This window comes from Microcebus murinus, chromosome 11, assembly GCF_040939455.1.
Source record: "Microcebus murinus isolate Inina chromosome 11, M.murinus_Inina_mat1.0, whole genome shotgun sequence".
Classification (NCBI taxonomy): Eukaryota; Metazoa; Chordata; class Mammalia; order Primates; family Cheirogaleidae; genus Microcebus; species Microcebus murinus.
This window is the reverse complement of record NC_134114.1, coordinates 46631450-46655364: the sequence shown is the minus strand read 5'-3', so window position 1 is coordinate 46655364 and position 23915 is coordinate 46631450. Positions and strand designations below refer to the sequence as shown.

Genomic DNA, 23915 nt, shown 5'->3' with positions numbered 1-23915 from the left:
CAATCTTAAAAGTATAGTATACCTAAAAAGACAATGTCCTGTCTGATCTGATCATTACCTTGTATATTTGCAATAAAGCACTTTTGTTAAAGGGAACCTAGCCATGTATTCTCTTAATTGCAAACCCAAAGCAATGATCTCTAAATTTTTAAAGTGTGCATCCTATTAGCAAACAAACAAAAAAAAAGGTGCAGGGGAAGTAAGGGATTGGAGCACATATGAAAAAAATATGTATATTTAAATACATGTAGTACTATGTTACTCTAGTAGTATGAAAGAGCCCCAAAAATAAGAATTTTAAAAGATGTAAAAACAGTACTTTAAAATAATTCCTATTTTATTTATTAATGGTACAATGAACCTTTTTTTTTTTTTTTTTTTTTTTGAGACAGAGTCTCGCTTTGTTGCCCAGGCTAGAGTGAGTGCCATGGCATCAGCCTAGCTCACAGCAACCTCAAACTCCTGGCTCAAGCAATCCTCCTGCCTCAGCCTCCCAAGTAGCTGGGACTACAGACATTCGCCACCATGCCCGGCTAATTTTTTGTATATATTAGTTGGCCAATTAATTTCTTTGTATTTATAGTAGAGACGGGGTCTCGCTCTTGCTCAGGCTGGTTTCGAACTCCTGACCTTGAGCAATCCGCCCGCCTCGGCCTCCCAGAGAGCTAGGATTACAGGCGTGAGCCACCGCGCCAGGCCACAATGAACCTTTTTTTAATTCTTTTTTTTTTTTTTTTTTTGAGACAGAGTCTCACTCTGTTGCCATGCTAGAGTGCCATGGCGTCAGCCTAGCTCACAGCAACCTCAAACTCCTGGGCTTAAGTGATCCTTCTGCCTCAGCCTCCCGAATAGCTGGGACTACAGGCATGCGCCACCATGCCCAGCTAATCTTTTCTATATATTTTTAGTGTCCAGCTAATTTATTTCTATTATTTTAGTAGAGACAGTGTCTTGCTCTTGCTCAGGCTGGTCTCCAACTCCTGAGTTCAAATGACCCTCCTGCCTCGGCCTCCCAGAGTGCTAGGATTACAGGCGTGAGCCACCGTGCCTGGCTGAACCTTTTTAATAACAGCTTTATTAAGATACCTACATTCCAAACATTTCACCCTTTGAAAGTATATAATTCAGTGGTCTTTAATAGACTCACAGAGTTGTGCAACCACCACCACTATCTAATTCCAGAACATTTTCTCACCCCAAAAGAAACCCTGTACCCAATAGTAGTCACTCCCCATTTTCCTCCTACCTCTAACTTCTGGCAACCACTAATCTACTTTCCATCTGTATGGATTTGCCTATTGGACGTTTTATATAAATGGAATCATACAATATGTGGCCTTTGTATCTCGCTTCTCTCACTTAGCATAATGTTGCTTTGAAATTAGAGGTCTGTTTTCCTGTTCTACATATTAAGTTTGTAAATCCCAATGGCTTTATACTCTTATTGATATATATTTTAAGGCAAGACAAAGTTCATCATTAACAATAATAAATAGAAATCCATATTTTAAATGGTCTTCATAATAATTTCTCATTTTCTGACAGACTTCCAATGCTGAGGCATCAGCTCTAACATTTTCTTATGATTACATTATTAATATTATCATCAATATGAAATTTGTGAGGGCTTGTTTAGTTAATCTAGATACCATGATCTGTAAATCCATTTAGCTAGTCATTAAGAAAAATTACATAATGATACAAAACAAGTAACTGAACTTATATAATCTTTTTTTATATATAAAATATTGCATTTAAACAAATAAAGGAAAAAATAAATAGAAATAGTGATTTTCTCCCTACACATCAGTTGGTTTTGTACAGCCCCTGAAGTATGTGCTCCAATGGTTTAGAAACTGCTACTCGAAACAACAAACTAATGTACATCCTCCCTCCTTCCGTAAGTTCTGGAGTCAGGCTGCTTAAGTTCAAATGCTGACTCTTCCACTTACTAGCTCATTATCTCACGCACGATATTGAACATCTCTGTGACTCAATATCCTTATCTAAAAACAGAGATAATATCTTTATGGGGCTGTTGTGAGGACAAAACGAGCTATTATACATAGACTTAATACCAGACAAAAAGATCTTAAAAAATGATAGCCATTATTCTACTTATCATTCTTTTAAAATTGTTGTGGGTTTTTCTGCCAAATAGGCAACTTACACCTACTAAAAAGAATGCATATCTGATTGGGCCACCTTGCTCACTAAGGTTTCTTAATCTTTTCAGTGATAAGCTATTGAATTAATAAAGAAGGCATATGGCTCCTTCCTCTGTTTGCCATAAATTCCCTTTGGACATTATTATGTCAGGCTTTGGTAGCTCTTTTTATTAAAGCTCCCAATAATACAATACTTTGAAAATATCATGTTTCTTAAAAATAAATATACAGTTTATATTAAGTGATCATAGTATGTAGAAATTTCATCTTCAGTGGATTACTTTTTTATGTTTAAGAAAATTTCTGTCAAGTGCTATATTTCTGTGTCTCGTCTTCAGGACATAGGGTTATGGCATAACACAGCAAAACATAGCACATTCATGGACAATAGCCAGGGGTCAATCACTGGTATTATGTATCAATTACTTCCCAGTTAAGACTGTGCTCTTTGAAAGGAGGAATTTTGTCCCATTTATTCTGAACAGCTCTGCATCATTTCAGTACCTAACATACAATTACACAGTAAAGGCACTAAACAAACATTCATTGAACAGACTTGTTATTATATCTGTGTTAAATCCTTTACAAGTCAAAATTCTTGCCACGCTCTCTATAGTACAGAACTTTGAAGCTTCAGTGTGTTCAATCAGCTTTTTGTTAGAAAAAGTCCCAAACTGTTAGTGTAGAAAAACTTGAGCCCTGCCTTATATTCTCCTTCAGCCTATTTTTGTTCATAAGATAGTGTTCATCACAATTTGCAATTATATATTTATTAATATTTGTATGATTATTTGGATAATGTATTTCACTCAACTAAGTCTGCCCTTGACCAGCAGCAGTTTAACCTCAAAGTCACTGATGCTTAATACTTCTCAAAACCTAAGAAAAATGTAGCATTAATTCATCCTTCCATTTATTCATTCACTGCACATTTGAACTCCTTCAACTATGAGTTTAGCACTCTTCTAGATGCTTGCATTTTATAGTGGGAAGGAAAAGGGGAGGATACTGTAATAAATAAATAAATGTTATGGAAAAAACTAAAGAGGTTAAAGGGGCCAGAGATTGCTGGGATGCAAGACATGATTGAGGTTTGCTATTTCATAGAAAGTAGATAAGAAAGGCTTCTTTGCTAAGGTTGACATTTGAACAGGTAAAACAGCATACTAGAGAGAAAAGCAGCAAGTGTGAAGGCCCTGCCTGGCAGGAAGGGCAACCTGTTCAATCTCTTCCAGTGTTTATCAACATCAGGAAATATTAGGAAATATGAGGAGGTAGGTATTTTGGATTTTCACACTGACATAAAGTAAGGGTAGAGGGTGGAGTAGGGGTAAGATGGAGATGCTACAATGCCCAAGAAAAATTCAAACAAAAAAATTGAAAGAATTGATCTTCCCAAAATACCCACCAGAATTTTCGATGGGAATTACAGAATTTTTGTTTTTGCTTTCAAATTGCCCTCATTACATGACCAAATGTCAATAAATAAAAGATTGTGCAAATAATTTATGATGCAATCATGCAAACAATTGTATTTTATATAAATTTACTTTATTCTAATTCAACTGTATACTTTCAATACCACTATTTTTCTCCATTATGTTGGTTCATTACATTTTACATTTCATATGTGATATAGACTAGGTCTCAACTCAAGAATTCATGTGACACTTATTCCACTATTGACTCCTCTGCCTCATAGTGTATACAAATACATTGGACAGGAATTGACATACATCGGCCATCAAATCAATCAGAGAATCATTCTCCCATTCTAATGTGGTAATATTCAACATTTCCCATTTTCTCTAATAATCATCTCATGTTTTAAGACCAGATCAAAAGATACCTCCTCCAGAAGCTTTTCCCAAGTTTCCCAGTTGCTCACTTCTCAGTACTGCCATAGCAATATGTTCCCCTCCCCATGACTGCACCTACCATACACATCGTAAGGGTTTTCTTTACCTGCCTGTCTCCCTAACTAAACTGTATGCTCTTCTAGGGCAACAACTAGACTTTACCTATCTTTCTTTGTATCTTCCGTGCCTAGTACAGTGCCCAGTGCCTAGAAGGCGCTCAATTAATGATTATGGAAAAAATGGAGAATGAACGACCTTCAAGTTAAGCCAAAATATTTCAAACTCGAAAATGTACTTTAAAAAACCTAACACCCTAGAAAACATCTGCGTGAGTTGGGTTAAGGCAGGACGTAGGACCAAAGGCTGATAGAGAAATCTCCACTTGAGGGCTTTTACAAGAACATGCTGAGAAGTGCCAACTTCAGGATTTTCGATGCAGCACTGTCTATTGGCAGAGAGATAAGGAGAGCACTTTGTACAATCTCTTCCTACTCTAAGATCCCTGAACGCCCCCCCCCCCCCACACACACACACCTCGGGATATCTCACTTTGGGGAACCCGGGTTCCCTAGGTGAGGCTCTCACCTTCCCATTCGTGGGAGGCTCCTGTATGTAGATGTTGCTCATCCTGATCAGTGCTCAGGACTCTGCTCCTTTTGAGGGATGAGAGCGGACAGCCGGTCACTAAAGCTGTCCGCCTACCAGTACACTCTTCCTTAAGTCAGGTGGTCCGGGAAAGCTTCAGTCGATCAATATCATGCAAGACAGCAACACTAAACGCTACCTTTGCCCAAAGCTAGCCAGCCCCTCACGGACGCCGCCATGTTGCTCGAGGACCCGAGCACCGCTAACCCTGAGAAGGGGGATCCCAATGTGCTCCAGAAAACAAGAAAATATTGTAAAGTTCCTATAGCTTAATGTAATTTGTACTAGCAATATTTCACAATATTAAAAGGCACAATTTGTAAATATTGGTGGTGTTTACTTCACACTCGCGTGTGCTGGTCGCACTCACCCCCCCCCCGAAACTGTCAGTAATGGTTCCGACGATGTGTAGCTTGCAATAGGAGTCTCCCGGAAACTGCATCTGCGTCTACTTGGTTCTGCTATTGCTAGAGGCTTACAGGCCCGTCCCGGACTGTAGCGAAGGTGCCTCAACGCGGGTGCGAGAAAAAGGCCGCTTTGGCTGTGTGTCGTCCGCGCAGCCGGCAGGAAGCAAACGCGTTCTCGAAAGCCGAAGGCTCCAGCGACCTCTCTTACCACCGTCATGGCAGTCCCAGGTGAAGACCATCAGCAGGGCCCCCTGTCTGAGCTAGGGAGGGAGCTGGTAGGGTAAGGTAAATAAGGTGCGGTGGGGCTGGGAGTAGCACCCCTGGGAATCTAGGCGGGGGCCGTAAAATAAACAATTTTGTTTGGTTTACATGAAAAAGTTCACACTCCAAAAATAAACTCTGAAGGAAAGAAAGAAACCGTCTTCCGCTCCCGCCGCCAAGCCCCAACTTCACGGGTTTCGCGGGAAAGTGTGTGGGGAAAGGGGGCGAGGAGTGCGGGGCCGTCACTGTAAGGCCTGAGACCACGGGCGGCCAGGAAACATTGCCCTTAACTGCGGTGTGGCTTAAAAATAAAACCTGAAGTGGGAACACTTGGCATTCCCAGGTAGTCGGAGGCACTGGTTGTGCTGGAAGTCGCTGGGACGAAGCGGGCGTCAGAGGTTCCACTCCTAGTTCTTCCTGTTGTATGTCGCTTCTGTGTGGCCTTCATCCGGTCGCTTTGCCGTCTGAGCCTCAGTTTCCTTATCTGTAAAAGAAGGAGCTTTGTTGAACTATATCTAAGATTCCTTCTGGAATTTCATGCCCAGACGTTACTGATCTAAAAACGGTAAACCCTGCGGAATAAGTATTATACTTTAGAGATTTCTTCATCCACAACTACCAACTTACTTGCAGTTCTAGTAGGAGAGAAGGCATCTCCTTAAATCGGTTTGGCCACGATGTGTTCCGCAGAATACTCATTACGGGAGATAGTTTGAGAAATGTATGAGAAATGTACACACCCTCACCCTCCAACTTGGAGATTCACAATGCTCTTAAGTATAGAAAAAATTCTGGGAAGTACTATGGTTCAAGCTCTAACATTGTTTCAACCTGTCATTCCCGGTATTATTTGATCAGGTTTTTTGTTCGGTGGCAGCGTTTTCTAAAACTTATTCTAAGGACAGCTGTTATGGGAAGATTATGCTTTTTTACTAACTGCGATTTGGGAAGAAGCACATCTGGAGCTGTGAGAGAGGGAATGTACACTTTTATTAAATACGTACTCTGTGCCAGGCACTGTACTAGGCATTAGGCATTAGGAATATAGTAGTGAGCAAGATAGATTAAATTAGATTCATACAGAACTTAAAATTTAGCAGTGCAGAGGGAGAAATTTACAGCAAGTGGGAAAAAGTGTTATGGTAAGGAAAATACGTAACCTTGGGAAGCACATGGTTAAGAGAACCAAACAGGGTACAGGACAGGCCAGAAGGACTTGCCAGAGGATGTGCCATTTAGGATGAGACTTAAAGAATTATGGGACATGTAAAGGAAGAAGGAATATGTGAAGAGGAAATGAAAGTTGTTTGCTGTGGATGGAACTCAGAATATAAATTGGAGAGAAGTGAAAAATTAGAGAGTAACAGTAGCTAATATTTACTAAGCATTTACTATGTGTCAAATGTGTCAGATACTGTGTCAAACATTGTATTTTGTCTCGTTTAATATCCACAGCCATACTGTAAAATAGGTATTAATATTCCCTTTTTACAGTTGAGGAAATGGAGGGACAGAGAAATCAAGTAACTTGTCCAACATGAGATAGCTCATAAGTGACAGGTCAATCTGGCTTCTCTATACCTGTGCTTATTCATTTTGTCATGCTATCGTATAACTTACCAGGTAGTTTCCAGCTCTTGAAGGATCTTGTAAGCTGTGACGGGGAGTTTGGTATTATCCTAAGGATGGTAGGAAGCTATTTAAGGGTTAAGTAGGTTCACATTTTGGAAAGATCATTCTGGCAATACAGTAGATTGGAGGGGAGCTAGTTTGGAGGCATAGTCACCAGTTAGAAATAATTCTGGTGAGTTATGATGCCTGAACAAGGTGTGGTCTCAGTAGAGAAGGAGAAAAGTGGATAGGTTGGAGATATGTTTTTGGTGGTAGAATCACTACGAATTGGTGATTGATTCACTGTGGGTGGGTAAATGAGGTAATGAGGTTTACCTGTGTTTCACTATTAGGCATTTGGGCGAGTCTATTTACTGATATGGGCAACACCTCACAAATAGCAGGAGTTGGAGGATGATGATGAATTCCAATTTGGAGCTTGTCGTGTTGAGGTTAGTCAGACATAGGAGTGGAAATATCTAATAGACAGTAAGAGATATAATTTGTAGCTTAAGAAGGAAGTCGGAGTTAAAGATAACTATTTAAGTGTGATCCACACACATAATGGGAGTTAAGTCCATGGGAGTGGTTGATTTTGCTCAGGTGAGTGCATAGAGTGTGAAGGGAAGTTCTATGGCTGAAGCCAGGTGAATATTAACATCTAATAGGCCAGCAGAGAAAAGACAAGCCTGCACAGTGGATTTGTTTAGGCATCCTGATAGGCCACATCAGCCCTGATGATCTTTGCATCACACAGCTGCATCCAAAGTTGACTTGTTGTCACTGTTCATGTCATTAAGCAAGGTCTTTGACACCTATGTGGTATGGGCACTCTGGAGGACACAATGTCATGGTTTGTGCCTTCTTTAAACTTCAGTAATGAAAATGTGCTGCTTAAAAAAGAGGACAAAAGTGATTTTTTAAAGGGGGAAACAAATTCCCTTAAAACTTAGACCAGTGTTATAGATATGTTAACTTTTCAATTCAAAATGCTTCGAAGTGTAATAATCTTAAATCGTGCCATTTAGCTAGATGGCAAGACATAAAGTATTTAAACTCAGCAAAAACTGAGATAATAGATGTGACAGCACTGTAAAAGTACAATACAAGTGTCATTAGAAAATACAGATACAGAAAATGTTAAGATAATTTCTTGGATGATTGATCCAGGCAGTGTATTAAGGGAAAATAGAGCTCCATCCAAACCTTTTAAGGTAATCATCAAGGAGGACAAGTATTGTGTTATGCTCTTTTCTTTTAGGTATAATAGATTCAACTTGACATTTCTTGAGATGGTCCTGCTAGTAATTATTACAAGGTATAAAATAATGAGGCTGCTTTTCATAGCATTGTATATAAGCTTAAGTTATTATGTAGGTAACACAATGAAATGTAGACTCTTAGAAAAGAAAATCTTACTCATAGTTGTTATAGAAATGACATTTGAACAAAGGTTTCAGAGAACATTACTGTCTTTGAAAAACTGTTTTTCCCGTTCACAGTTTTTGAAATTAGCTCTGACATTCATGATTCAGCCTTCTCTGTGAAGAGTTGAACTAGCTGGTATAGGTGGCAATATATGTCACTGATGTGGTTGGCACAAAAACTAAGTTTTTGGTGTCTCTTTCAGTGAAGTCTTACAGACAGGGAGGAGATTTTTCTGTGGTCAAGTTAACATTTCAGTCTGGCTTATCAAAGAAAGATTCTTAAAACACATTATGATAGCATCTTAGTAATAGAATTCTAAATTATACTATACCTCATTTTTCTTTTCACTTTATGTTTAAAGTAATTTCTTTTCTCTCTAGTTCGTGCTGTACATTGCTGCTGAAATAATTTTCCTAAATCATATATCTTATTCTCTCATTCCTAGGAGGCAGGAATTTAGTTCTTGACTCATATCTGTGAATTTTGTGTTTCTCTTCAAGCCACTTAACTTTTCTGAGGTCAATTTCCTTGTCTCCATAATAAAGGAGTTGATGGCTAAGGTTTCTTAAACCTCTAATGTGTTATTGCTGAAGCTCCCATTTCTGCAAGAGTGAAGTGCACATTCCTAGGCATGGCCAAATCACTTTCTACTTTTTCCTTCTACCACCTCTCTTACGCATTCTACAATTTCACAAAAATCTGACTTAGCCAACTATTCTATGTACCACTCGTGTAGGTAGGTGCTTTCCTACCTACATGCCTTTGTCATTATTGGCTCTTCTATACTGTCCATACCTGCCTGTGGGAAGCTTTCCCAATCTTAGTTGAGAATCGTGCCTGCCACTTCTTCATACTTATTGATAGAACTCATAAACGTCTTTTACTCAAACTGGCATAGTCTATCATGTATTACAGCTGTAGGTGCATTACCTTAGATAACCTACTATAGCGTGACTTCCTTCATCTTTATGGCTTCTCTAACATGCAGTTCTGAATTATACCCATAATAGGTAAATAACAAATAACTTACAGGGTCGATAACTAGAATTGCTGCTGAGCAGAATCTAGTACCAAACAGACTAAACTAGACAGCAATCTTGATTCTGTTTTATTACATAATAAATTAAACTTTCTCTTCTTATCTTAAATGGATAATACTTACACCTTTTTTCCTCACAGGTTATTTGTATTTTGTGAGGCACATAGACAAAAGAGTTTTATACATTTACTTTATTTTATTTTATTTTTTTTTTTTGAGACAGAGTCTTGCTTTCTTGCCTAGGCTAGAGTGAGTGCCGTGGCGTCAGCCTAGCTCACAGCAACCTCAAACTCCTGGGCTCAAGCAATCCTGCTGCCTCAGCCTCCCAAGTAGCTGGGACTACAGGCACAAGCCACCATGCCCGGCTGATTTTTTATATATATATATATTAGTTGCCAATTAATTTCTTTCTATTTTTATGGTAGAGACGGGGTCTCGCTCAGGCTGGTTTTGAACTCCTGACCTTGAGCAATCCGCCCGCCTCGGCCTCCCAGAGTGCTAGGATTACAGGCGTGAGCCACGGCGCCCGGCCTATACATTTACTTTATATGTTAGATTTTCATATCAGTAGTTTAACTCTGATTGATTTACTTTTACTTCTTTTAGGGTCAAATGATTATGAAGCCATTTTTAACTGAACATTAGCTCTTTCAAAATATTTACATCTAGAAACTTATTTAGACTATTTTTTTAATTCAAAAGAATTTCTGATTTCTGCTGGGTTTTTCCTATATTGTCTTGGATACAATATTGGGAATCCCAAAGAAAGGAGTATATCTATAAATGATTTTTTTATTTCAAAATACTAAGGGGCTACAAATTTTTTGTTACATGGATAGCTTTTAATATGCTTAAGTCAGGGCTATTAGTGTGCCCATCACACAAATAGTGTTCATTGTACCTTTTAGGTGATTTTTATCCCTCCCCTCAACCCCTCACTTTTTCCAATGACTTTTACTTCTCTCTGTGCACATGTGTGCCCATCAGTTAGTTCCAAATTATTAGAAAGTATATGTGGTTTTTTGTTTTTCCATTCTTGAGATACTTCACTTAGAAGAATGGTCTCCATTTCCATTCAAATTGCTGCAAAAGACATTAATTCATTTCTTTTTATGGCTGAGTAGTACTCCATGGTGTATATATACTGCATTTCCATTATCCACTCATGAATTAATAGGCATTTAGGTTGATTCCACTTCTTTGTGATTGTGAATTGTACTACAGTAAAAATTCAAGTACAAGTATCTTTTTGATACAATAACTTTTCCTTTGGGTAGATACCCAAAAGTGAGATTGCTGGATTGAATGGTAGGTCTACTTTTAATTCTTTGAAGAATCTCCACGCTGTTTTCCAAAGAGACTGTACTAATTTGCAGTCCCACCACCAGTGTATAAGCATTCCTTTCTCTCTGCATCCACGCCACATCTATTGTTTTTGGACTTTTTAATAAAAGCCATTCTAACTGGGGGAAGGTGGTATTTTATTGTAGTTTTAATCTGCATTTCCCTGATGGTTAGTGACACTGAGCATTTTTTCTCTTGTTTATTGGCCATTTGTCTATCTTCTTTTGAAAAGCTTCTGTTCATATCTTTTGCCCACTTTTTAATTGGGTTGTTTGTTTTTCTTGCTGATTTGCTTGAGTTTATAGATTCTGGTTATTACCCCTTTCTCAGATGTATGGCTTGAGAATATTATTTCCTCAACTGTGCAGAAGCTTTTAATGTAATCAAGTCCCATTTATTTTTGTTGTTGCTGTAATTGCCTTTGGGATCTTAGTCATAAATTCTTTTCCTAGGCTGATATCTAGAAGAGTTTTTCCTACATTTTTTCCAGAGTTCTTATGGTTTCATGCCTTACATTTAAGTCTTTTATCCATCTTGATTAATTTCCTTTTTCATTCTTCTGCATGTGGCTATCCAGTTTTCCCTACACCACTTGATGAATAGGGCTTCTTTTCCCTCATGTACGTTGTTGTCTGCTTTGTTGAAGATCATTTGGTTGTAGGTAGATGGTTTTATATCTAGATTCTCTTTGATCTTCTATTGGTCTGTGTCTCTATTTTTGTACGAACGCCATGCTGTTTTCGTTACTATAGCCTTGTAGTATAATTTGAAGTCTGGTAATGTGATGCAGATTTGTTCTTTTTGCATCTTCAGTCTTCTTAAACAGAACAACTACCAGCATAGCATTTTATATCCAGCAAAACTAAGTTTCATAATTGACAGAAAAATAGTCTGTTCTAGACAAGCAAACCCCGAGGGAATTTGTCACAACCAGACCTCCCCTACAGGACATACTCAGAACTGCATTATATATGGATCAGCACAATGGATACCCACCAGTGTACAATCACCCAAAAGTTAAAGCTCATGACTTGTATAAAACAATAGCACAAGAGGGAAAAAAATGCAATAAGATACTATCCAACAGAATGAACACAACAGCATCACATAGTAATTCTGTCAGTCAATGTTAACTGTCTGAATGCACCACTCAAAAGACATAGGCTGGCTGAATGGATAAACATAAATTCTTTATATAAATTGGTAGAAAAATTTAAATACTTGGAGTTTGACTTTATATTCAACTTTAGCAGAACATATGCATATTATATAGATATTACCATCTATGTGATATAAAATATGGCTACAGTTTGAATTTTAAAAGCAAAAGAAATTGAAGTTGTCTTTAAAGGTCCCCAAATTATGATAACTAAAGCCATAATGGAGTAACCAAATGTAAAACTTGTTACAGAACAGAAAAGGAATCTAATCTGATTCAATCTAATCAAATTAAAAATGAAAAGAATGGATCCTGTGACAGAAGCAACTGCAATTTCTAATCCCTTGATACAAAGAAAAAACAACTTAGTTACTTAACTTGTTTACATTTCAATTTAAGTAATTGTAGAAAATATTTTAATATAAAGAAAATGTTGACAGGCTTCCCCAAAATAGCTAAGAAAGATATTTAATATAATATTAAGTTTTAGACATCACTGTTAGAGTTCCCAGTGACTAAATTGTTGACTTTGGAAATGTAGGTGATGTAGAATTTTAAAGAAATAAATTTAATTCAAATGTAATGGCTCATCATAACTTTGGGGACCACTGAACAACCTGAGGCAATTGTGGAGGACTCTCCCTTTCTGTCACTTTCTCTCATTCCTTTGTCCCTTCTTTTTGGTCTTCTCTTTTCTTTCTTTGCCGTACTGTTAACTTTACAAACTTTTTTTGTGCTGACTACTTTACTAACATATAATCTGTGTATGTTTTTAAAAGTGCACTAATCACAAATGTACAGCCTGGAGAATTTTTGCATGCTTTCCATAGACATAGTATAATTTACTCTCCTACTAGCAATGTGTGGGAGTGTGTCTCCCCTCCCCACCTTCTCTTCTACCTTTTCAATCTTTGCTACTCTGATAAGTGAAAATGGAATCTCAGTATTGGTTTTAATGTACATTTCACCTATTATAAATACAACTGCACATGTCTCCTTATGTTTCAGAGTCGTTTCTGGTTCCTTTCCTGTGAACTTTCTGTTCAGATCCTTTGCCCATTTTTTTTTTTTTTCTATTGGTGTTGGTCTTTATCTTAGTGATTTGCTGGGTTTTATACAGCAGGGATAATTGCCCTTAGTTGGTCCTGGGAGTTACAAGTATTTCTTCCCAAGTTGTCACATGCCTTTTGAGTTTGCTTTTGATGGTTTTGCCATTCAGGGTTTTTTATGTACTCAAATTTGTAAGTTTTTATTTAATGACTTATAGATTACAGGTCATGATTAGAAAGGAAAATTTTGAAGGAGACAGGGTACATTATTCTGAATAGCCTTACCAAACTTCAAAAAGGAGTGAAACAAAGAACAGCACAGGATGGGGGGAGGGGGGGAATGGGCATTTATTGAAACCTTAAAATCTGTACCCCCATAATATGCCAAAAAAAAAAAAAAAACCTAGTGAAAAAAAAAAATGCTCCCCCAAATATTAGCTTTTTTGTTCATGTGGGTATTAAAATAAAATATCTAGTCATTGAAAAAAAAAAAAAAAAAAAAAAAAAAGAACAGCACAGGAGTGTAAGATGGGGAAATGGATAATTTAGCTAGTAAGGAACTCACAATCAACTTTGCTATTCAGTTTGACATGTATTTTGAGTATCATTGTACCATCCAGGGTTCTCATTCCAAATGGCAGAAACTAATTTAAGCAGAAAAGGGAAGATATAAGGGAGTTCATTGAATCTAAGCAAAGCCTGGTTAATAAGGCTCAGAAAAATAGAAAAGACAAAGGGAATCAATATCCAAGATCCTGCACGGGCTCAGACCTTGTTAGGGCTGCTGCCGCCATTGGCATCAGTGCCCTTGGAAACTGGATCCAGACAGCAGAATGAATTAACTGTACCCACTTTATTGTGTCACTTGTCTCGGATCCTTTGTGTCAGTTGCCGTAGATTCAAAGTCCCAGATGGAAGCATTCAGTTGACCAGGCATTCATGAAAATTAAAGACAAATGAAGCTGAAGTCTTAATTTAACCAAAGGCTGGCAAGGAAATAGCTGATATAATGTTGCTTTATTTAGAGTTCTTGTTATATTTCCCTTTTATGTATTAATAAAAGTTTCAGCTTTATTACAGAATATGACCTGCCCAGAAAAAGTTTTATATTTTATTCATTCTAAAAATATAGAATACTTGAATGATGCGTTTTATCTGTGCCTTTTGTCATAAATGATTTCAATTCTAATACATGCTGAGATGAGATTATTTCAGATCTGTCCATTACAACATTTTTAGTCTGTTGTAGGAACAATAATGGTGCATTTAGCATACTTTTGTTCAGTATTATTTAGCATCTACAGTTTCTATGGAAACAGACTTAACATCGACCCAAATTCTCTGAGCTTTTTTTTTTCCAACATGCAATTGTTTTCATAATGCGAGAGCCTCAGATTATATCATCAACTCAATTTTGTTCCACAGTCAGTTCTGCTACAACTTCACATATTTATTCCCATACTGTGCAGTAAAAACCACAGGGTTTATGGGAAAAAATGGGATTGGAACACAGCACTCAAAAACTTGATCAGTGACACACAAAAAGATAGGAACTAATAAAAACAATAGCAGTTTTACATATGTTAGTTGGCTAAAAACAACAATAAATATGGCACTTGACCTTTAAAAAGATCTGGAGTTTGCTGAGAAAGGGGTTTCAGAAGAGTTACAGCTTTGTGAGTTGTGAAGTGTCAGTAGGAGAGTGATGATATGAAATCAGTGGGAAGTTATAAAACCAGAAGTGGATGAATGGAAGTCACTAGAAATGTTTTGAGATATGCGCCTGTGTGTTTTGTATATTCGTACAAGGATTGGGTCAGCTGGATACAATTTTCTGCATTTGATTGGTGTTTTTTGTGGATGAAAGTTATGTTATCTTCAAATTGTTCCCTAATGTATGAGTTACATTAGAACAGTACATTTGCATTTTTAAAACAAGCACTATAGCAGAATTGACTGTATTTTTACAAGAACAACTCAATAATATGTATTTTAAAGCGAAATGAAAATTAGGGGAAAAAGAATGTTTTAACTTCATAACATTAAAGAAGTAGTTTTTAAACATTTCTTTTTAAATTAGCACTGTTTTGTATTTGCACTGTATGTTTTTTAATGTATTATTAAGTTGGGATGATATCCCCAATTTAAGAGTTTAGGAATTAAATGCTCTTTGTCCTTCACCCAAAAAATGGAATAATACTATACTGGGCTTCTTATTGGTTAATTGAAGCCACTGTTGGAGGATAAAATTAGTTTTAACTATATGTACATACAATGGAATATTAGCCATAAAAGAGAACAAATTCTGACACATGCTAAAATGAGGAGGAACCTCGAAAATATTCTACTAAGTAAAATAAGCCAGACCTAAAAGTACAAATGTTCTATGATTTCTCCATATATGAGACATATAGAATAGGCAAATTCATAAAGACAGTAGAATAAAGATTACTGGAAGGAAGAGGAACTGGACAGTTGTTTAATGAATACAGTTACAGTTTGGGATGATGAAAATGTTTTGGAAATGGATAGTGGTAATGTTTGTATAACAATGAGAATGTACTTAATACCACTGAATTGTATACTTAAAAATGTTAAGATGGTAAATTTATGTTGTGTATATTTTATCACAATAAAATAAGTTTTGTTTTAAGAGAGAGGATCTCACTTTATTACCCAGGCTGGAGTGCAGTGGCATGATCATAGCTCACTGTAATCTTGAACTCCTGGGCTTAACCAATCCTCCTGCCTTAGCCACCCAAATAGCTAGGCCTACAGGTGTCTGCCACCAAGCCTGACTGGTTTTTTATTTTTTTTATAGAGACAAGGTCTCATTATATTGCCCAGACTGGTCTTGAACTCCTGGCCTCAAACAACCTCCTGCCTTGGCCTATCAAAGTGCTGTAATTACAGGCATGAGCCATGGTGTGAGCCACTGTGCCCAGCCAAATAAATTGGTTTACTCTTCTCTTTGGTATTTATATCTTCAGCATGGCCTGTGTGTACTATTAATTACACAGATTCTCTGAATATGTGTAATCATTTACCAGAACTGGATATATAACTAGTTTGCTTTTGCTTGTCAAAATTTAACTGTTGAATTTAGATGTTTCTTATAACACCTAGTAATTAAAGTAAATTTTTTTGAATTTCACCAATTCCATTAAGAAAGTCCGAATTTTTTTTCTTCTAATGGAAAGCAGAAAAACATTTGTTAACCTTAATGTTCATTGTTCACATACACATGTATTAAATTAACTTCTTAACATTTGAGAAATAGGCCAAAGTATCCTGGAATTTCTTACTTGGTGTCATAGAATTCCTGGAATGTTTAAGCTGTTGACTGTAATACTGAATTTCTATTGAAGTAGAAAAAATAATATTCTTGAAGTATTTGTCAAATAATTTGAGTAAATTGGTCTTTCCACTGATTTCGAAGAGTCACAATAATTGAACAATGTTATTAAGCTAGGTCAAGGATAGGGTTTCTTTTTTAAGAAATCTATAGCAAATGGTTTGCTTAGCTAGTTCATGTGATAAAGCTTTTATGGTTTTACTTACATATTTCCTAAAGTGTTATCTAATTGTATTTCAGGTTGCAACAAGGACAGTGTTAGAGCAGGCTGTAAAAAATGTGGCTACCGTAAGTACACTAAAAAAATAACATTTTGTACATTGCTGTTATTGGAATCACTGCCTCTTGGGCAATTTAACTTAGCATCCTGATTTCAGAGACCCTTTACATAGTCCTTTAGTTTTAAGCTAAGGTTTATAAGTTGATTCAGAAATTCCTCTGTTAGCACTAAATGTTCAGTGTTCTTCCATGCTTTAAACCCAGTGACAGGTATGACTAGCAAAGATATCATGAAATACAAGTGGTAGTAGTAGATTTAGGAGTTTGGAGAAAGTATATATTTCCAAAAGTGCACATATATACTTTTACTCCTTATCCTTATAGGTACTGGGTAAGGTGTGAAGGCAAAACAAACTATGAAGTTTTTTTGTGTTTATTGAATTTACTTATCTCTTTTTATAAAGAGGTAATTTCTGCTCATGGGCAAAAATTTGATTTAAATAATCATTAATCTCCATTATGATTAATATAAAAGAATGCAAAGGGTAAAGTTCAACATGTGCAATTATATACTATAAATTTGTAACTTTATACTGTAAATAAATATTATTTCTCTAATTAAAAATAGTAATTCCTAAAGCTTTACTAACAGCTATAACAATAGCATTCACTATTTTCTAAGTTGTCTGGAGACCCTGCAAATTAACCTGAATTTTTAATACACTCCAATTCATTGAAGAGCTGTTTATTTATTTTTTACCAGTGAAAGTAGATTTGACAAAAAGAGTTCCATACAAAAACATGTCATAAGAGAGCCCTCAGGGCATAAATCTTAATCAGAAGTACAAAATAAAAGCATGCCAAGAGACCAAGCTACATATTCCCAAGTTAAGGCTAAAACCTGGCTCCATGCTGGAGACTCAGACTTGGGGGGAGGGGGGGAAAGGGCATTTATTGAAACCTTAAAATCTGTACCCCCATCATATGCCAAAATAAAAATAAATAAATAAATAAAACCTGGCTCCAGGAAAGCTTGCTCAAATAGTGAAATTGAGTGCTATTTTGCCAAGTTTAATTCTTTCAGGTTTATTATTCAGATCTTTAATTTTAGTGATAAAGTTATTAAACAATTTCTAATTTGTCTCCTGGGGTAAAATTTAGTAATAATTACCCTTCTGTGTTAAATTTACATCTCTACAGCTGTTAGAGATGAAGATCTTATGAATTTACACATCTTTCTGATAGAAACTACATTTTAAAAACTAGCTGTTTTTTATTTGGGGGCCAGAATCTTTGTATTGCTTGTATAGGGATAAAAGAAAGGTCAACAAGATGATTTAAAATTTTTTAATGCCCCAAAATATAGGTATTATTTAGTTAGTTACAAGAAAGTATTGTCTCTATATTGTGAAAATAGTGATTTGGATTGTACAGTATAATGAATTTTAATACTTGATTGAAAAATATCTTAATGTCAGTATGTTTCAAAGGATCAAGTTAAGTATGAATGTGTTACTAAATAACATGGATCTCTTTTTCTTGACAATTTCCTTAGCAAAATTAATTTAAAAGAAATTTATAGAAAGAGTTATTTCTATAATGAGTTTTTATTAGAATTTTTTTGAGTTGGCAACTTCTGAGTACTTAAAAAGTACAGGGACATTAAACCTTTGTCCATGGAATAAATGTCTCAATTAATGATAGTTCTCAAAATATTAAAAGAAGATCAATACAGTAAACTCGGTGGTTGTCATTTGATCACAGCAATACTAAATAAAAGCAAATACCTAAATGCCTTTAACATTTCATTTAACTTAAATATAAAGTCATCACTTTTCCATTGTTTATAGGTCTGCTTATTAACGTTACATTTGGTCTTTTATGTCTAAACCACATCTGAAATGCACTCTCTATTTTTTATAGTTTACTTCTTCAAAGATGGGCAAGGAGTTAAGACACTTGTAAGGCAATGTGAATGGCAAGTGCACTATGACCCTTAGTATGCAAGGCCTGCAATGGTAGGACAGTCCTAGACAATGAAGAATTTTATGGTCCAAAGTACTAATGGCACCCCCTTTGAAAAACTGGTACCTTTTCTCTTTGTTTTAGATTTTTTCCCTATCTTTTACAGTCTTCTTGCCAATGCTTAATGTGCCAACTGCTTTTAAGAGCAATTCATACACAGGTGTGCACCACCACACCTGCCTAATTTTTTCTATTTTTTGTAGAGATGGAGTCTTGCTCTTGCTCAGGCTAGTCATGAACTCCTGGCCTCAAGCGATCCTCCAGCCTTGGCTTCCCAAAGTGCTAGGATTACAGGTGTGACCCACCAAGCCTTGCTAAAATACCTATCTTTGAGTCATGTAAATTCAGTGTGTCCTCCACAATAAACTAGTTGTAAAATGTTAAAAAAAAAAAAAGCAATTCATTTAAATCAAGTCTTTCTAAAAGTATAGCTTTTGTTTCCTAGAAACAACTCTTTTTTGTCCTCACTCACATTTTATCAACCTGTGTGATGTTTAAACACATTTTGAAATAATAACAGAATCTTGGTGGAATTAAATGTCAGCTGGGGGAGTAAAATATGTAGGCATGAGCTGAGGAAAAAGTCACCAAGAAGGTGCAGCACCAGGAGAAACAAGAGTAAAGCATCACAAAAGCCATAAGGAGTAAGGGTTTTCAACATTGAGGGGGATTTGTCAGGTGTAACAGTTAAGATTTATAAGAAATGGATTGAAAAATGTTCATTGAATTTGGCAGGTAGGATGCTTTGCTAACCTTAGTAAGATCAATTTAAGTAGTTGTAGGTCATGCAACAAAGTACTAATATATGTTTTGGCCTGAATGGAGAAGTGGAGAGAGCCAACATAGTCTCCATTGTAAAGAAATTTACATGAGAAAGTAGGAAACATATTGAGTAATTCCTAGAAGGAAATGTGAGAAATGGTTTTATTTTTTTAAGACCTAAGATGTTTGTATAGACTGAGGGGACATTAGAGGAGTTTGCAGATATGAATGACAAAAAGAAATTAAGCAAGTTCTTCTAAGATGTATGGCAAGGGCACCTCAAGTTTGGAAGAAACTAGGTAAGAATAGGTATGGATGCTTTCAGGTGTGGAGACAGAGTGGAAGGAGATGCTGCCTGGTAATCTCACTTTTCTTTGTATATGAGGAGACAGGATTGTCTTTTTAGAGAAAGGGTTTGGATGAGTCAGGGCAGTGGTTGATGAATGTTTTGAGACAGGCACAAGTTTGGGAAACTCATTGAGGGAAATAGGAGAGAAAGTTGACCAAGTAAAAATAAAAAATGAGATAATTATGTTTCTGCTAAAATGCGTTAATGTTGTTCTCAACCATTGCTTGGCGGCCCCAGGATACCCATGACCGAGAGAAATGGTAACTTTGAGCCAGATTAGTCGTTTTGCACTGAAGTACTGTAGATGAACAAGGGTATGAGAGAGTCAAAAAGACTTGTGAAAGAGTTGTTCAGATGGGCAGTAATGAGAGGTTTGACACTAGGAGAAAACGAAGGTATTTTGAGGGACTAACGAAGGTATATTGAGGGACCAAAGGTCTCAATGAGATTGGAAAACAAATCTAGGCATAGGTGCAAAGGAATGAGAAAGTTAGAAGGATAGAAGGTATAGTCATAATATAATATTGGAGTTGAAAATTTCAGAGATACAACAGTTACAGGTGATGAGGATAGGCACCATAGTGTGGCTGTGGAATCTAGAATGTCAAGGAACTGAGAAAAGCTATCCAACAACCTAGGCCGCAGGGGGAGAACCTGTGGCCTTCTGGATCATTAAGTGCGGACTTTTGACTACACATTTTAAGGCCACAGTTTCCCCACCCCTGACCTAGGCTGTCCATTCACGCTTATGGCACAGCTTAGGGTAAAGAGCTAGAGTGTGAGCCAGGATCCACGTACTTCAGTGAATGAAGCTGTTGTATATACTATAGGCAGCTGAATGTAAAAGACTACTGTTGAGAAGCCTGGAGAATGTTAATAGTACTGAGGTAAAGGATGATTAGTTATAGAGAAGTGTCCTCAAGGAAGAGCCAAATATCCCTTAAAACAAGTGGATACGGGAGCATTCTGTGAACAGGTAGGGCAGGTACATGTTTAAGAAACTATAGTAAAAGACCGGGAGACGGGGGCAATGATCAGGGGACCAAAAACAGAGCAATATGAAGATGAGACTTCAAGGAAAGATTTATGACTACAAAGGCCTACATTGTTTTGGGTAGAAACCAAAATGATAGGAATGTGAAGCTTGGTGGGATTAACTGGGTTTAGGAATTCAAATGATTATAAAATAGCTTTTGTGTTCTCAAATCTGAGAATTTTAGGTAGAGCCAAAGCCCAGTTAACAGTTGTAAGCACATAGCCTATATATATTCTGTAAGCTAAGAATTAGGCATTTGAGTACCCTAATTATAAAACAAGAGTTTTTTATGCACTGATAGATTTTTATCTGTATAATCAAAATAAAGCTGAAGTTTTATTGTAATTTGATGCTTAGATTTGCAAACATAGCTACTCCTGGAGCGAGGTAAGGGGAGAATATATTTTTGCCTATATTAGTACAATAAATGTTCAGAACCTGGCACCATGTATTAAATAACTATTTGATGCTAGGCTCTGTACTAATTTCATTGCATTTCATTCTTAAAACAATTCTGTGAAATAGGTTTCATGGTCTCCATTTTTATAAACATTCAAGACCAGTGGCTCTGGCACCAGATTACTTAGGTACAAACCTCAACTAGCTATGTGACATTAGGTAAAATAAATTGCATAACCACTTTGTGTTTTGTTTTGTGTGTGTGTGTGTGTGTCTGTAAAATGAGATAATTATTGTACCTAGTTCTGTATAGTTGTTGTGAAGATTAAATGAATTCATGCAAGTGAAATGTTTAGTTCAATGGCTGGTCATAATAAGTCCTCAATATTGTTATTGATTATTTCTGTTATTACAAATTAGAAAACTGAGCCTCAGGGTTAGTCTGTTAGTAAGTAGGAAAACCAAAATTTGAACTCTGGTTATCTATAAGATTTTACACTATGACATGCTCCTTTTTGTTTAAATTGTAGTAAAATACATATAACACAAAATTTGCCATTTTAACCATTTATAAAAAATTAACTCCATGCGAGTTGTATTTAACTCATGCTAGTTTTGAGCCTGGGGCCTTGTGAAGCATATGTAACTCTCACACATCTCTTTCCCTTGGGAGCTGCATGGTGCACAGGCAACTCACTCTCCCATGCTATATCATACATGTTACGTGATGGGTGGCCCCCTGGGGAAAACCCTACAGCTGGTTTGTGAAAATCTTGTTGATGCTTTTATTACAATTAATATTGATAATTTAATTGCATGTAACTCACAGAAAACAATGAAAAATAACAAATTTTTCATTAAATTAGGATCATTTTGTTTTTGAGGTTTTTATTCTATTTTCATAATAAAACATCATGGCCCCAAGGAAAAATTCTATAAATCATCTTTTAATTTTCCTGATAATATTCTTTGCACAGAAGTTTTTAATTTTGACGAAGTCTGTTTTATCATTTTTTTCTTTTGTTGCTTTTGCTTTTTATGTCATATCTAAGAATCCATTGCCAAATCCAAGGTAATGAAGATTTACCCCTATGCTTTCCTCTAAGAGTTTTATGGTTATAGTTCTTATATTTTATGGTCTCTGATCCATTTTGAGTGAATTTTTGCATATGGTGTGAGGTGAGGAGTCCAACTTCATTCTTTTGCATGTGGAAATCTAGTTGTCTCTATACCATCTATAGAAGAGACTATTCTTTCTTGCACTGAATGAACCTGGCACCCTTGTCAAAACTCAGTTGGTACTACGTGTATGAGTTTATTTCTGGACGTTCTATTCCATTGTCTATATGCCTATCCTTATGCCAATACAAACTGTTTTAATTACTATAGCTTTGTGGTAAGTTTTGAAATCAGGAAGGGTGAGTCTGCCACCTTTTTTGTTTTTTGTCCAGATTGTTTGCCTACTTGGGGCCTTTTGCATTTCCTTGTGACTTTGAGGACTGGCTTTTCCATTTCTGAAAAAAGCCACATCACTTTTTTTAATCAGCTATTAAAATGTTATAACTTCAAATATTTCCATATATCCATGGTCAAAACCAAGTTTCTAAGAATTCTTTGCTAATTATCTACTTAGTGCCTAAATAGAAAAGAAGCACAAGAACTTTAATTTTGAACAGAATTATTTCCTAAGCTTTATTCACTTGTTCCCCAAAAGAAAATAAGAAACTTTATTTGTAATTCATAAGTAATTTGACTTATCATTTTACAGTCACTTTGGTTGAAGCAAAGCTAAAATGGATGTGGGACAGAGCCTGCTACCAGTGTATTCATTGTTTAAGCATTCTATTTATTTTAAATATGCATTTCAACATAAGGCATTTAGGCACAAAGCTAGCTTGAGCAAGGTAAAAATTGTACTATCAGGAGTTCTGATCAAAATGGCAAGCTGAACCAACATAAAAAATCCTCCATTCTTTTCCACATACACAAAGATACAGGTGGAAAATAGAGTGATAACAGCAACAACAAAACCCTGCTCCAAAGATAACAACAACAACAAAACCCAGCTCCAAAAAATGAAAGGGAAATCTCCAGGTGTTAGAAATAAAAAAGAGCAAAAGTCAAGTAAGCAGCAGGGGATGCCAGCTGTAAAGAATGTAGTCTGCAGGCTTACTGGGGAGGCCTTTAAGAGCTGTGGAGTGAAGCCTCAGAGCCCTGAGGGATGGTGCATGGCAAGAGTGGAGCTCCTCATGTAAGTCAGATTCCTCAAAAAGGCTGTGAAACAGACATTAGACAAAAGAAAAGAAAGTAGCAAGAATGCTTACAGTGTGTTTGAGTTCCTATAAAATAATAATTAGAAGAAAAAGAATAGTCAGGAATTGGCAGCCCAAGCTTACACCTCCTAAGTATGTGTAAGTATGAGTGAATTTATACTGCTTCCAGTGAGGCAGGAACTATTTTTCCCCCACAGTAAGAAATTAACATTAAAAATGATCTGATATCAAATCAAAGTCCAGCTCCATGTTGTGATTAATAAAACTACATATAAAACTAAACACTACACAGAAAACTAAAAACTACACAGAAATTTTCAAAAAAAGGGATAGGGAAAAAGAGCAGACAGATATATTTTACTCACAAAAATGACAATTTCCTATAATTCAGTGAATTCTTTAAAGAGCACTAGTGGAACAATTTTAATTTCAGATTCTTGAGGTAAAAGCAGTACTGTGGATAAAAAGATTCAAGGACAATCAATTAAAAAGATAAAATAATAGTGGTTTTGAATGTGTTTACTAAT

General features: G+C 36.2%; 2 protein-coding genes across 3 annotated transcripts in view; one reads left to right on the top strand and one right to left on the bottom strand.

The window, feature by feature from the left end:
• The window catches only part of CWC27 (CWC27 spliceosome associated cyclophilin), a 224328-nt gene extending 219451 nt beyond the window's left edge, over positions 1-4877 (bottom strand). For both annotated transcript variants that reach the window (XR_012921686.1, XM_012784066.3), the window contains exon 1: positions 4613-4877. Coding sequence is in view for 1 of the 2 variants with exons in the window: in XM_012784066.3 (XP_012639520.1) it covers positions 4613-4654 (42 nt within the window). In the remaining variant the exon portion in view is untranslated. The remainder of the gene's footprint in view (positions 1-4612) is intronic.
• Positions 4878-5106: 229 nt separating this feature from the next.
• The window catches only part of SREK1IP1 (SREK1 interacting protein 1), a 38297-nt gene continuing 19488 nt past the window's right edge, over positions 5107-23915 (top strand). Inside the window, exons 1-2 of the mRNA XM_076008052.1 lie at positions 5107-5307; positions 16566-16613. Of these exons, the coding sequence (XP_075864167.1) occupies positions 5295-5307; positions 16566-16613 (61 nt within the window). The 5' untranslated portion in view covers positions 5107-5294. The remainder of the gene's footprint in view (positions 5308-16565; positions 16614-23915) is intronic.